Source organism: Malus domestica, chromosome 02, assembly GCF_042453785.1.
Source record: "Malus domestica chromosome 02, GDT2T_hap1".
NCBI lineage: Eukaryota > Viridiplantae > Streptophyta > Magnoliopsida > Rosales > Rosaceae > Malus > Malus domestica.
Window position 1 is genome coordinate 21429408 of NC_091662.1, and position 13824 is coordinate 21443231.

Here is a 13824-nt window from a genome sequence, read left to right on the forward strand (position 1 = left end):
GATATTATTATGCCGGCTAATCTTATGTTGTTGGATATTATGGATTTTGATGTGATTTTGGGCACTGATTGGTTGCACTATAATCGTGCCAAGATAGGTTGTTATGGGAAGACATTCACATTTCATTGTCCTGGATTACATGAAGTTACATTTGTAGGAGAGCCTAATGGGGTGAGGCATGGTATTATGTCAGCCATGAAAGCAAAGAGACTGTTGTCGAAAGGTTGTCAGGGATATTTGGCTCATATGGTGTTGAATGATGATGCTCCTAGTAGTGTGGAGGATGTTCGTGTGGTCAGATATTTTTCGGATGTATTCCTTGAGGATTTTCCTGGATTGCCCCCAGATAGAGAGGTGGAGTTTGTTATTGATCTGTTTCCAGGTACGAATCCTATATCTTTGACTCTTTACAGAATAGCTCCTGCTGAATTAAGAGAATTGAAAGTACAGTTGCAAGAGTTAGTGGATAAAGGTTTTATTCAGTCGAGTACGTTACCTTGGGGAGCTCCAGTGTTATTTGTGAGGAAGAAAGACAGAACTTTGAGGCTGTGCATTGATTACAGGCAACTGAATCGGGTAGCCATTAAAAACCGTTATCCATTGCCTCGTATAGATGATTTATTTAATCAACTCAGAGGTGCCTGTGTATTTTCTAAGATTGACTTGAGGTCGGGTTACTACCAGTTGAAGATTAAAAATGAAGATGTCCCTAAGATCGCATTCAGGACTCGATATGGTCATTATGAATTTCTTGTGATGCCATTCGGGTTAACTAATGCACCAACAGCTTTTATGGATTTGATGAATCGAGTATTCCAGCCATATTTGGACAGGTTTGTTATTGTCTTCATTGATGATATTCTGGTATACTCTAAGTCTAAGGCTGAGTATGCTAAACATCTGAAGTTGGTGTTGAGCAGTTTGAGGGAACACCAGTTATATGCTAAGTTTAACAAATGTGAATTTTGGTTGAATCAAGTGGCATTTTTGGGACATGTCATTTCTGCTCAAGGCATTCAAGTGGATTCTCAGAAAGTGGTAGCTGTGGAGAATTGGAAGCAACCTCGAACCGTTACTGAAGTACGGAGTTTTCTTGGCTTAGCAGGTTATTATAGACGATTTGTTAAGGATTTTTCAGTGATTGCCTTCCAATGACGAGGTTGACGTGAAAGGATGTTAAGTTTGAGTGGGATAATAAATGTGAGCAAAGTTTTCAGCAGTTGAAGTACTATCTCACTCATGCTTCTGTTCTATCACTTCCAAATGATAGCAATAATTATGAGGTTTATAGTGATGTTTCTCTTAATGGTTTGGGTTGTGTATTAATGCAACATGGTAGGGTGATTGCTTATGCTTCGAGACAGTTGAAACCTCATGAGAAGAATTACCCTACACATGATTTGGAGTTAGCAGCTATCATCTTTGCCTTGAAGATTTAGAGACATTATCTTTATGGTGAGAAATGTAAGATCTTCACAGATCATAAGAGTCTTCAGTATTTGTTTACTTAGAGAGATCTTAATCTTCGACAGCGGAGGTGGATTGAGTTACTTAGTGACTATGATTGCACGATTGAGTATCACTATGGTCGTGCAAATGCAGTGGCGGATGCACTTAGTAGAAAGACTCCAGCCACACTTAATGCCATCTATGATTGTCATGTTCATCTCTTAGCAGATTTGAGGTCCATTGGAGTGGAGTTAGGAGTGGAAGATCGAGAAAAAGCTTTGCTTGCTAATTTTCAAGTCAAGCCAATTTTAATCAATCGGGTGCTTGAGGCTCAAATGAATGATGAAGAGACCCAGGAAATAATTCAAGCAAGAAACCAAGGCAAAAAGAAAGATTTCGAGATTCGGGAAACTGATGGCATGCTTGTGCAGGAAAGCAAGAATGTATGTGCCGAATAATGCAGAGTTAAAGAAAGAAATTTTGGATAAAGCACATATTTCGGCATATGCGATGCATCCAGGAGGTAATAAGATAAATCATACCATTAGACCATTTTATTATTGGCCGGGTATGAAAAGAGAAATTGTCGAATATGTGAGTAGGTGTGCCATTTGCCAACAGGTTAAAACTGAAAGAAAGAAGTCGTTTGGGTTAATGCAGCCACTTCCTGTTCCATAGTGGAAATGGGAAAATATTACTATGGATTTTGTGTACAAGCTTCCTCGCACATATAATGGTTATGACGACATTTAGGTGGCAGTTGATCGGCTTACGAAGTCAGGACATTTTTTTTCCAGTGAGGGAGAAGTATTCGCTAAGCCGATTAGCTAAGTTATTTATATCACAGATTGTGAAGTATCATGGTGTGCCAGTTAATATTATCTTGGATTGGGATCCTAGATTTACTTCCAAGTTCTGGATAGCATTACAGGAAGCTCTTGGTACGAGATTGCTTTATAGTATGGCATATCATCCTCAGACAGATGGACAATCTGAGAGGACCATTCAGACATTAGAGGATATGTTGAAATCTTCAGTGCTGCAGTTTGGAGATAGTTGGCATGATTGTTTGGATTTGATGGAGTTCACCTACAACAACCGTTATCATTCGAGCATTAGTATGGCACCGTTTGAGGCACTTTATGGGAAATATTGTCGTATGCCTCTATGTTGGTCAGAAGTTGGCGAAAGAGTTTTAGTGGGCCCTGAGATTGTGGATGTGACTACTCAAAATGATCAGGTAATTAAGTCTAACCTGAAGTGGCCCAAGATCGACAAAAGAGCTTAGCAGACAAACATACCACTGATCGGAAGTATGATGTAGGCAATTGGGTATTCCTGAAACTATCACCTTGGAAAGGTGTTGTACAATTTGGAAAGAAAGGAAAGTTGAGTCCTAGGTACATTGGACCATATATGATCACCGAGCGAGTTGGTGAGGTTGCTTATAGGCTTGAGTTGCCTCCAGAGTTGTCCAAGGTGCACAATGTATTTCATGTTTCAATTCTTCAACATTATGTTTCCGATCCTTCACATGTGATTCCTCAACCCTTGGAAATCAATTTGGACTTGACTTATGATGAGGAACCAGTGACTCTGTTGGATTGGAAGGATAAAGAACTGAGGAACAAGACAGTTCGTTTGGTAAAAGTGTTATGGAGAAATCATCCAGTGGAAAAAGCTACGTGAGAGACAGAGGATAGGATGAGAGAGATGAATCCACGCTTGTTTTATGATTATTAGTGGATGTATTGGTTGTATGTAATTTCGAGGATGAAATTTTATAAGGTGGGGAGATTATCACAGCCCGCCCCGAGAAATAATTGTTATTGATGTGAAAAAACTAGTTTACCCTTGGATATATAAATGTGTGGTGCGTGATTTGTTTTGAGATGGATTAATTAAGCTTCTCCTAAGTTTTTGGAACCACTTAGGAACTAAGAAGCTTTGGTTGTGATTGGATTGTTGGCTAATTTTGGACCACACACATTACTCCTCCCTTATCTCTCTCTTGGTTTCACTCTCTCTCTCCTTGCTATACGTGCGAACAAGGGCAAAAACACCTCAAACCTCACAGATCGAAGATGAAAATGGTGCCATTGTGTTCGTGAGGACCATACGAGTTCAAAGGTATCAATTTCAAGTAAGGGAACCTTCGATTTCACGTGGAAACCCTAGCCCCGATTTTGGTCACTATTCATGTGGACGTAAATATGTTGGTTTTAGGGAATTTCAAGATCATAGAGAGCTTTAGGAGGTCCTAAGGAGGCTCGGGGAGGTTTGTTGGATAAATTTGGACGTCGGGATAGCTAGTTTCGAAGTTGACCGGATTATCAAGCTTCCTCAGGTAAATTCTAGTGGATTTCAAGGCTTAAAAATAGTATAACGTGATTCTACATGTTGTTAGCTTTCCAATGGTTCAAATTTCATGAAAAATGGTTGAAAAACGAGTGAGAATAGTGGGTTTAAAGTTTTACCCAATTTCCCGACGACTCGCAGGAGAAGATGACGGCATATTCCGTCAGTTTGGATGAAATATGCTGACGTGGTCAGTCATTTTTAACGGAATATGTTAGGTTTTAACGGAATATTCCCTAACGGTGGTTAAGGAATCTGTCAGGTTTGGCCGCGCTGGAGGTGCGTTTTACCGTGTCCTTGTCGGCGCGTGGTGGTGCATGGGAGCTCGAAAAATTTATCTAAAATTTTAAGGATGATCCTGAGGTTGTGTAGGTCACTTTGGTGTATTCATATACCCATTTTGAGCAATGTATGAGAAGTTATTAGCTAGTTTTGCCTATGTGCTTTAAAATAACATTTTTATAGTTAATTCGCATATAGTTGAGACTTATCCCGAGGACGAGTATATCCAAGGGCGACTCGGGGTTACGACCCGTCGACATATCAGTAAGTGGGTTTTTGTTTTCAGTATATAATTCTATACTTGATATATTTCCCAGAAATGCATTTTTAAGGAAAGTATGCTTATAAATAATATGCCAAATGCTTTTATATTCTGAATATGCATTTCATGGTTGCATATATATATATATATATATATATATATATATATATATATATATATATATATATATATATATATAAATGTGGTGTTGTGGAGGCACAGGTAGGTTCAGGTAAGTTATGTTTGATTATGTGAATCATCGGTGATGTGATATGTGAAATGATGTTGAGCTCATAAAACTGCACCTAGGGTGATTGAGATTTAGCCAGAGATATGAAGTACATGCCTGTTTATTTACGTCACCTCCCGCACTATATGCTCATATTGGATCTAACTTAAGTGCACAGTCTTGTCGTACATACCTTATTCATGGTTCTGACTCGTAGATGACTAGTGATTTATCGCTCGGCTATTATGAGAGAATATAATTAAGCATAATTATATTACACCCAATCTTGTCATACAGACCCTTTTTTATAGTTCCGACTTATGTGCAGTACATTGTCGTATAAGTCATTGTAGTGACTCCGGCTAGATTGACTTTTGAGCTATGATTCAGCCGTACAGACTACCACAGGGGTTCCGGCTAACATATCATATTTCTATGAAATCATTCTTACCTGGATTGTTTACTTTGTTATATTTTGGCCTGGCATACATATGAATATGATTATGTGAAGCATGAATTGTTATGATTTCAAATATATATATATATATATGCTTATATCTTGATTCTGGGAAAATTATACATGTTTTACAGAGAGGGGTTAGATATGTTGATAAAGAAAATGATTTTGTAAAACATTTGTTTTTGCCCACTCACGTTTTCTGTTTTGCGCCCTTCCAGGTTTTAAGTAAGCTTGTTGTTGGTGGCTTGAGGACGTCGGCAGTTCTGACTTATCCAAATAATAGTGAGACATTCTTGGTACTGTATAACTAGTACTTGTCCTACTGGACTGCACCTAGACTTTATGCTCTGATTAGGAGTGTTTACTGTTGTAACTAACTCCTATCACTATCTGTTTAGTAGTGCAATCTAGTAATTCGGTTTTTAATTATTCGTATAATTCTTATCTTTATTGCTTCTGCACTGTGGCCAGCATGTCTTGATCTCGATCGGGGTGTGTCATGAAGTGGGTTCCTTCCCGCTCACCAGCGCACTCTGATATTTAGGCACTCTTAGGTTTAAATTTGTTCACATTTTTCCACATCATTGCACTTTATGGCTTCGTCACCTTCCAGGTGTCGGCCAGCGCAGCTCGATTCAGAGTCCTAGTAGACATTCCGGGTCGGGGTGTGTCACTAGGTATTAATAACATCATTAATTATTTCAATAATAAAATATTTTTATTTCTAAAAATATTCATTTAATGTTAAAAATGTTACAATTAGTATATTTATATTTATGGCTAAATTTTTTATCATATATTTTTATTTTTAGTTTGTACTCATTTTTAATTTGCAACCCTTTTTTAATTTGTATCAATTTTCTTTTCAGTTTTAATTTGTACCCATATATTAATTTCTTTTTGTGCCCATATTTTATAAAGTTTTATTTGTATTTGTACCCATATTTTTTTATTTATATGTATCCATTTTTAATTTTCATTCTTAAATATATCAATTTTTTATATGTAAAATGTACCCTTTTTTTATATATAAAATATATTCAATTTTTTTTTCTAATCCGTTTTTAAACTTAATTATATGGGTACATTCTTTTTTCTTTAATTTGAGAATATATCCATGTTAAGTTTAATCGAATAAATTTACTAATTTTATTAAACCTAATATCTTCTTCTCTTTTTTTTATTTTTTTTATTTTGAAGAATGTACCCATGTTTGATACAATAATTTTTTGGTTAATTTTGATGAATGTACCCATGTTTATATACACACACAATAGTATATTTATATTTTAATACTTTTAATCCCACAAATTATGGTTTTTTATTTAAAATATCATTAATATAAACAACTATAAATTTCAATTTTTAATTTAAAAAATATGGTAACGTACATAGAAATAAATTATCATATTAATTTCACGAACTTGGATCCAAAATTGAAAACCGACAAGGTTTCAGTCAAAGAATATTCATAACTAGGGACCGCATCCAATGTCTCCCTTTGTGGGATTAAAAATATTAAAATATAAATATACTATTGTATGTGTGTATATATATAAACATGGGTTCATTCATCAAAATTAACCAAAAATTATTGTATCAAAACATGGGTACATTCTTCAAAATCACAAAAAAAAGAAGATATTAGGCTTAATAAAATTAGTAAATTTCTTCAGTTAAACTTAACATGGATACATTCTCAAATCAAAGAAAAAAGAATGTATGTAACGACCAGTCCCCAATTTTTACGATTTTTATAATTTTAAAAAGTGAATTTACAAAAATGCCCTTCGAGACAAAGTGTTGACTCATGTTGTCTGCTGTGTTGTGTCACGTAAGATTCATTTTCTTGGTGTATCCTTGTAGTAATCGTCGCTACGGACGCGTGGCGCAAATGGAGCGCAATTTGGAGTTATAACAAAGGAGATATTAACATTTAAAGTCGGGGGCATTTTAGTAAACTAATTAATTTCAAGAAAATTCCAGATTTTTGGAGAAAAATCTGGAATGCCACGTGTGTGGCCCAGATTAAAAAAAAAGTAATGGGCGGTGCAAATGGTGTATAAAGAAGAGAAAGGAGGGATGAACCGACTAGTGAGAAGAGGAGAGAGAAGAGGGTGACCAATGGGTGAGGAGAGAAAGGAGGAGAAATGAGAGAAGAGGGAGGCACGAGATTAGGATCCCTCGCCCATCAACCCGTGCGACCCAACTTGTCGAGCAGTTTTCCGACGAAATGAAACCTCCCATCTCCCTTACATGATTCCACCACCTCTTATCTTCCATTTCCACCCAAAATTAGAAGAAATTTGGGTGTGAATTTGTGAAAAAATCAACGGCGGGTCTACGGGCTCATGATGGCCATTCCTCAAACCCTGAAGCTAAATCATTCATTTATGACCATCAAAACACTCATCTGGAGTTCAGGAACAACGCCCAAACAAGTTTAGGGGCATTGGAGCTGCTATGAGGACGAATTAAGAAGCACCATGTACACCCTTTATAGGGTTCTGGCGGGTTTGGATGAAATTGAGGCTTTTCCAAGCTGAATTGGCCTTAATCATATGTATAGGAGTTGCTCTACTCACTGAGATCTTCATTTATGTGAATTTTGAGAATTTTTATAAATAGTTGATTTTTCCGGCAAGTTAAGGCCGCCAGCAGCCACCTACGTCAGCGCGTGCGGCGGCGCGTAGGCCGAGACGTCTCCTGACCTTCCTAGGTTAAATTTGAATACCCTGATTCCATTGTTAAAGTCCGATTGACGAATTTCCATCATTTGAACGTAGTTCCATTAAGGTCCGTCGCTTGATTATTATAGCAATCGACAATCCGACCGTTGGATTGTCACCAAACTTTGATATGTTGTAGTATGTAATATTTGAGGATATTAGAAACTTATGAATCGGGAATTTGAAGTACGAATCTTCTCGAATAGGATATGTAATTTACATGTTCTATTGACAAGAATTCTAAGACATGTTTTGACAATTGTTCTAGGCGCCGATCGTTTGTGACGCCTTGATGTTTGTGCTAGGGAGTTGGAGCGCGAACTTCAGGTGAGTGGGCTTTTGGTTTTCTATATATACATATATATGTTTTCCATTTTCCCAGAAATTGTTTTAAATGGATTTACGTTTTAAATGCCATGTCAATTTCATTACATTGTAGTATATGCATTAGTATAGATCTGCATATTATTGCATGATACTGCGGATGCCCAGGTAAGCTTCAAGGGAGTGCATATTGATGATAGTGATTGCAGTGTGTATGGTTATGTTTAGATGCATTTAGTGCTCATTATCCTACACCCCGGTGTTAGTGTTCCCGCCCATGGCCAGGGCACAGTTCTTCACGTGATGTTCACCTCCCGCACCGCACTCTCACCTTGGATCCAAGTTTGGTGCACAACCCTGTCGTACAAACCACATTAGGTTCCGACTTGTAGGTGACCCGCGATTATTCGCACAACCTTCACTTGATTGTAACACTTAAGCATATCTATTTACACCCAACCTGTCGTACATACCACATTAGGTGGTTCTGACTCATGTGAAGGAATTGGTTAATGAGCTATAGGTTCAGCCATACAGGCCACGTTAGGTGATTCCGGCTGTCATATCATTTTACATTGATTTATTTCACCTGGCTTACATATTTCATTGTTGAAATGCTATGACATGGCATACTTGGTTTTTATTGCCTTTGTGCATTGTTTTTACGTATATACGTAGTATTATTTTCTAGGAAATTATACGGGTTTTATGGTGAGGGGTTATTATTTTTGGAAAAGAGAAATGGTTTTCAAAAAGCTTTATTTTTGCCCACTCACGTTTTCTGTTTTGCGCCCCTCCAGATTTTAGATGTTGAAGGTTTGTGTCAACGAGGATTTGTGACGAATCTCAATATATGTGGCTACCTCTGAAGGTATGATCCTTACCCACACTACTGTACTTTAATTATGCTCTGACCTCGCGTGTGAAATGGGTTAATTCCCGCTTACAGCGCACTCTAGTCTTTAGGTACTTTTAGGCTTAAATTTATTCACATTTTTCACATCACTATACTTTATGGCTTCATCACCTTCCAGGTGTCGGCCAACACAGATCGATTTGGAATCCTAATGGACAATCCGGGTCGAGGTGTGTCAATGTACCCATATAATTAAGTTTAAAAATGGATTAGAAAAAACAATGAATAGATTTTATATAAAAAAAAAATGGTACATTTTACATATAAAAAATTTACATTTAAGAATGAGTACATTTTAAGATTAAAAATTTGAAAAAAAATTACATGAATGGTACATATAATTAGCATGGGTACATTTAGCAAAATAAAAAATGGGTACATATAAATAAAAAAATACGGGTACAAATACAATAAAACTTTATAAAATATGGGCACAAAAAGAAATTAATATATGGGTACAAATTAAAACTGTAAAGAAAATTGGTAACAAATTAATATATGGGTACAAATTAAAACTTTAAAATCTCATTAATATAAACTACTATAAATTTCAATTTTTAATTTAAAAAATATAGTAACGAACATAGAAATAAATTATCATATTAATTTCAGGGACTTTGATCAAAAATTGAAAACCAACAAGGTTCAGTAAAAAGATATTTATAACTAAGGACCGTATCCAAAGTCTTTCATTATTTTTTCTAGAACTCATGTCGGATTTCAATGCAATATCAATATTTTCCAACCAAGTAAAAAAAGTAAAGTATTACATCATTAGTGTTTTTGTATCTAGACCAAAAATTCATTCAAGTATTTTCTGCATAATTTTGTCTAGTTTGTAACGATCAATATTTGTTTGTCAAGATAAATATGAAAAATTACATGTCTAGTTCATTTAATTATGTGAACATTTTCGTTCTGCTTTTTGTATATTCTTTTGCTGCTGTAAGAACACCAAAATACCAAAAGGAGTAAAAACGCCTCCCAAATCGGTGGATAACTATCTTGGCAGCTTCCGCTCGCCTTGTCTGAGTGCAAACTAAATCGGACCACCCCTTCAATCCCGCCTCATTCATGTGTCCTGATATGGATCACTTCATTCCAACATTATTTGCCATCCAATTGTTCAAGAATTTTTTGAATTAAAATTAATTAAACTGTCCAAAAAATTTAAGAAAAAATCGAATAACTAAAACCAGTTAGATTTTTTAAATAATAAAAATTTATAATACACAAACCACCACCTTCATATCTTTATTTTTAGAGTGAGTAATTGACACGTCAACTATTTTATTTATTTATTACAATTAGCAAGTAATAACGTGATTTAGATTTACTTTTGACGAGAATCAAATTTAAAATTTGTGGACCGTAGTATTAAATGATTAATAGTGAGCTTGATAGGGTTTGCGGTTGGCATTTACGCGTGATGCATGCGAATGGGTTTGAAGGGAGTGACAGTAACCCTAGTCCTTAGCACGAGTTAGATAACTACATCTACAGACAAAAGCCACATAAAAAAAAAAATTAAAAATTAAAAATTAAAAAACAAAAGTTAGAAAACGAGAGAGAGAGAGAGAGAGAGAGAGAGCACTTTACCACTTTTATATGTTGCACGCATCCACATAGCAGAAACAGAAGGAAGACGAAGTAGCACTACTCCCCCAACCTCAAGGCTCAAGGCAAACCAGAAGCAGCGGAGGAGAAAGAAAGAACAAAAAAAAAAAAAAATCCCACAAAAACGCCTAAACCCACACAGACAGAAGAAATGAAGAAAGAAGATGGTTCCAAAAGTGGGTGTCTTGAGCCCCGAGGCCTGTTTGCTTCAAATGCAAAAGCTTTTTCTGCAGCAACAAAAAGCTACCAGAACAGCAGAAGCCGCATCAGCAGCAGCTAAAAGTGCTTTTGGGTACTGAGAGATTTCGTTTCAACAGCTGAGCATGTACTTGGGTAGTCTCTGTTTGACCCAGAATCTGGACTAAAAAACCAGAAAAAAATGAGTTTTTGATTTTGGGGTTTGAAGCATTGAGCTCTCTTGGGTTGTAAATTTGAGTTCAACCTATTTGATTTTGTGGGTTCTGTTGGTTTTGAAGAAAAACTGGAGATTTTTGGGTTTTGTGGTTTGAGGAGATTTGTAGGAGTGTTGATTTTGTTAGATGAAGGCCATGCCCCTACCCTTTGAGGAGTTTCAAGGGAAGGGGGTGCTAGATTTCTCTTCTGTTTCTTCTTCTTCTGCCGCTGCTGCTTCAGATTCATTTCTTTCACCGCCGCCACCGCCCCCGCAAAAGTGGATTCACCGCCACCACAGCAGCAAAGAGAATTGCTATGTGGGCAGTACTGAGCCCACCTCTGTTCTCGACACCAGAAGAAGCCCAAGCCCGTCCACATCCTCCTCAACACTGTCTTCCTCCCACGGCAGCGGAGCCAGCGGTGGCTCGACAGACACAACCACTGCGGCGGGGGTCGAAAACCCATCTCAAACACCCTTAGAGGAACAAAAATGTGGGCCGCCGCTTGGCATGGAGGACTGGGAGAGCGTTCTGTCTGAGTCCCCCGGTCAAGACCAGTCCATCCTGAGGTTGATTATGAGTGACATCGAAGACCCGTCTTTCGGATTGAACACGCTGCTGCAGAGTTCAAGCGGCTCACATCATCACCACCAAAATTTGGAATTCGGCGTCGGAGGGTTTCAGGATGTGGTGGATCAAGGTGGAGGATACGGCGGCGGATTCGAACTCGATAATCATTCTGGGAGTTTGGTTAGCCCCTCTCTGCATGCAAGTTTTGGTCCTGATTTTAGTTTCAGTAATAATGCCTCAAATGTTGAGGCCCAGAGCAGCAATGGGAGACCAAACCCTGCAATGTTCTCTGCTTCAATGAGTAATCCTTTTCCGGTTTCGCTATCTTCCGGCATGTTTCAGCAGCAACAGAACATGGGTTTGGATGAGAAGCCTCAGATTTTGACTCCCCAGATGGTAATTAACCAAAACCAAACTCAGTTTACACAGAACTCAGCTATGTTTATGCCTTTGACAGATGCCCAATTGCAAGAGCACCACCTTCTCTCACCGCCTCCGTCGAAAAGGCTCAATTCTGGTGGATTTGGACCCGGTTACCTGGTCCAAAGGGTACCGTTTTTGAATCCCGGGCAAGAGCTATTGGTTCGGGCTCAGCAGCAGCAGCAGCAGCTTCAGTTTCTTCCTCAGGACCTTCAGCGGCAGAGGCCAACAATGCCGATGGCAAAGGAGAAAATGATGAGCCTGGCAGAGGGCGGTAAAGAAATGATGAACCAGAACCAGCGGCAGCAGCAGCTTCAGCAAGCAGTAATTGACCAGCTTTTCAATGCAGCAGAGCTGATCGAAACAGGAAACCCGGTACTCGCGCAAGGGATATTGGCGCGGCTCAATCACCAGCTCTCTCCCATTGGTAAGCCTTTTTCAAGGGCTGCTTTTTACTTCAAGGAGGCCTTGCAATTGCTCCTTCACATCAACACCTCTAGTAACTCCTCCTCGGCTTTGTCGCCTTTTAGCCTCATTTTCAAGATTGGTGCTTATAAATCGTTCACTGAAATCTCGCCTGTTGTCCAATTTGCCAACTTCACTTGTAACCAAGCCATCCTTGAAGCCGTGGAGGGCTTTAAACGTGTTCATGTTATTGATTTTGATATTGGCTATGGCGGGCAATGGGCTTCTTTCATGCAAGAAGTTGCCTTGAGAAATGGGGGTGCATCTTCTCTTAAAATGACTGCATTTATATCGTCTTCCGCGCATGATGAATTTGAGGTTAGTTTCACTCGAGAAAACCTCAAACACTTTGCTAGTGAGCTCAACTTGGCATTCGAACTTGAACTTGTGAGCCTTGAGTCGTTGAACTCTGGTTCGTGGGGATTACCTCTTCATGCTTCTGACGGCGTGGCAGTTGCTGTCAATCTCCCGATTGGCTCCTTTTTGAGTAACCCTTTATTGCTTCCATTGATCTTGCGCTTTGTTAAGCAGCTTTCTCCCACAATTGTGGTCTCTTTGGACAGAGGCAGTGACCGGACCGATGTTCCATTTCCTCACCAAATAATCCAAGCCCTCCACTCTTATTCCGGCCTGCTTGAATCAATAGATGCTGTCAATATAAACCCAGATGCACTGCAGAAGATTGAGAGGTACTTGCTCCAACCAGGCATTGAAAAGATTGTAACGGGTCGCCATCATTCCCCTAAAAGAACACCTTCGTGGAGGACACTGTTTTTGTCATCTGGGTTCTCACCATTGACATTCAGCAATTTCACCGAGTCCCAGGCCGAGTGCTTGGTGCAGCGGACTCCGGTTGGGGGGTTCCACGTCGAGAAGAAACAGTCTTCGCTTGTTCTCTGCTGGCAGCGCAAGGATCTCATATCTGCCTCGGCTTGGAGGTGCTGAAGAACCAGCATTTTGAAGTTGGTTCTACCAATTCATAACTTACTGCTTTAGTTTTGGAACTCTTTCGGTTCTCTTCCTTGATTCCGCAACTATGCCCTAATTGTCTATGGTGCTGTAGTAGGCCTTTTGTTTCCAATGAAGAAACCAAACATTTAAAGTAATTCAATGGCTTTGTACAGTTTTATTTTTATTTTTATTTTTTTATAATTTATTTTTATTTTTTATTTTCAGTTTCTTACTTTAGAATTTGGGTATTTCTATATATTCTGGTGTTTTTCATAAGGATGGTAATGTTCATTCACTCATTTTTTTATCTTTCACATCCTTGTTAATTTTTGAATATTGACATCTTCAATTCAGTTGATACAATGACGGGAAATTGATAAGGGTGTGTGAGAAGCAAAAA

The 13824-nt window shown here is 38.3% G+C and overlaps 2 protein-coding genes across 2 annotated transcripts; both read left to right on the top strand.

Moving 5' to 3' along the window:
• The first annotated feature begins 246 nt into the window (after positions 1–246).
• On the top strand, positions 247–3138 carry LOC139191461 (uncharacterized). The gene is made up of 5 exons (XM_070812333.1): positions 247–576; positions 1533–1892; positions 2297–2390; positions 2628–2689; positions 2830–3138. Exons 1-5 carry the CDS (start codon positions 247–249, stop codon positions 3136–3138), a joined length of 1155 nt encoding a protein of 384 aa, XP_070668434.1.
• Positions 3139–10598: 7460 nt separating this feature from the next.
• LOC103434702 (scarecrow-like protein 6) lies at positions 10599–13579 on the top strand. The gene has a single exon (XM_008373047.4). It carries the CDS (start codon positions 11166–11168, stop codon positions 13416–13418), a length of 2253 nt encoding a protein of 750 aa, XP_008371269.2. The 5' UTR covers positions 10599–11165; the 3' UTR covers positions 13419–13579.
• Positions 13580–13824: the final 245 nt, after the last annotated feature.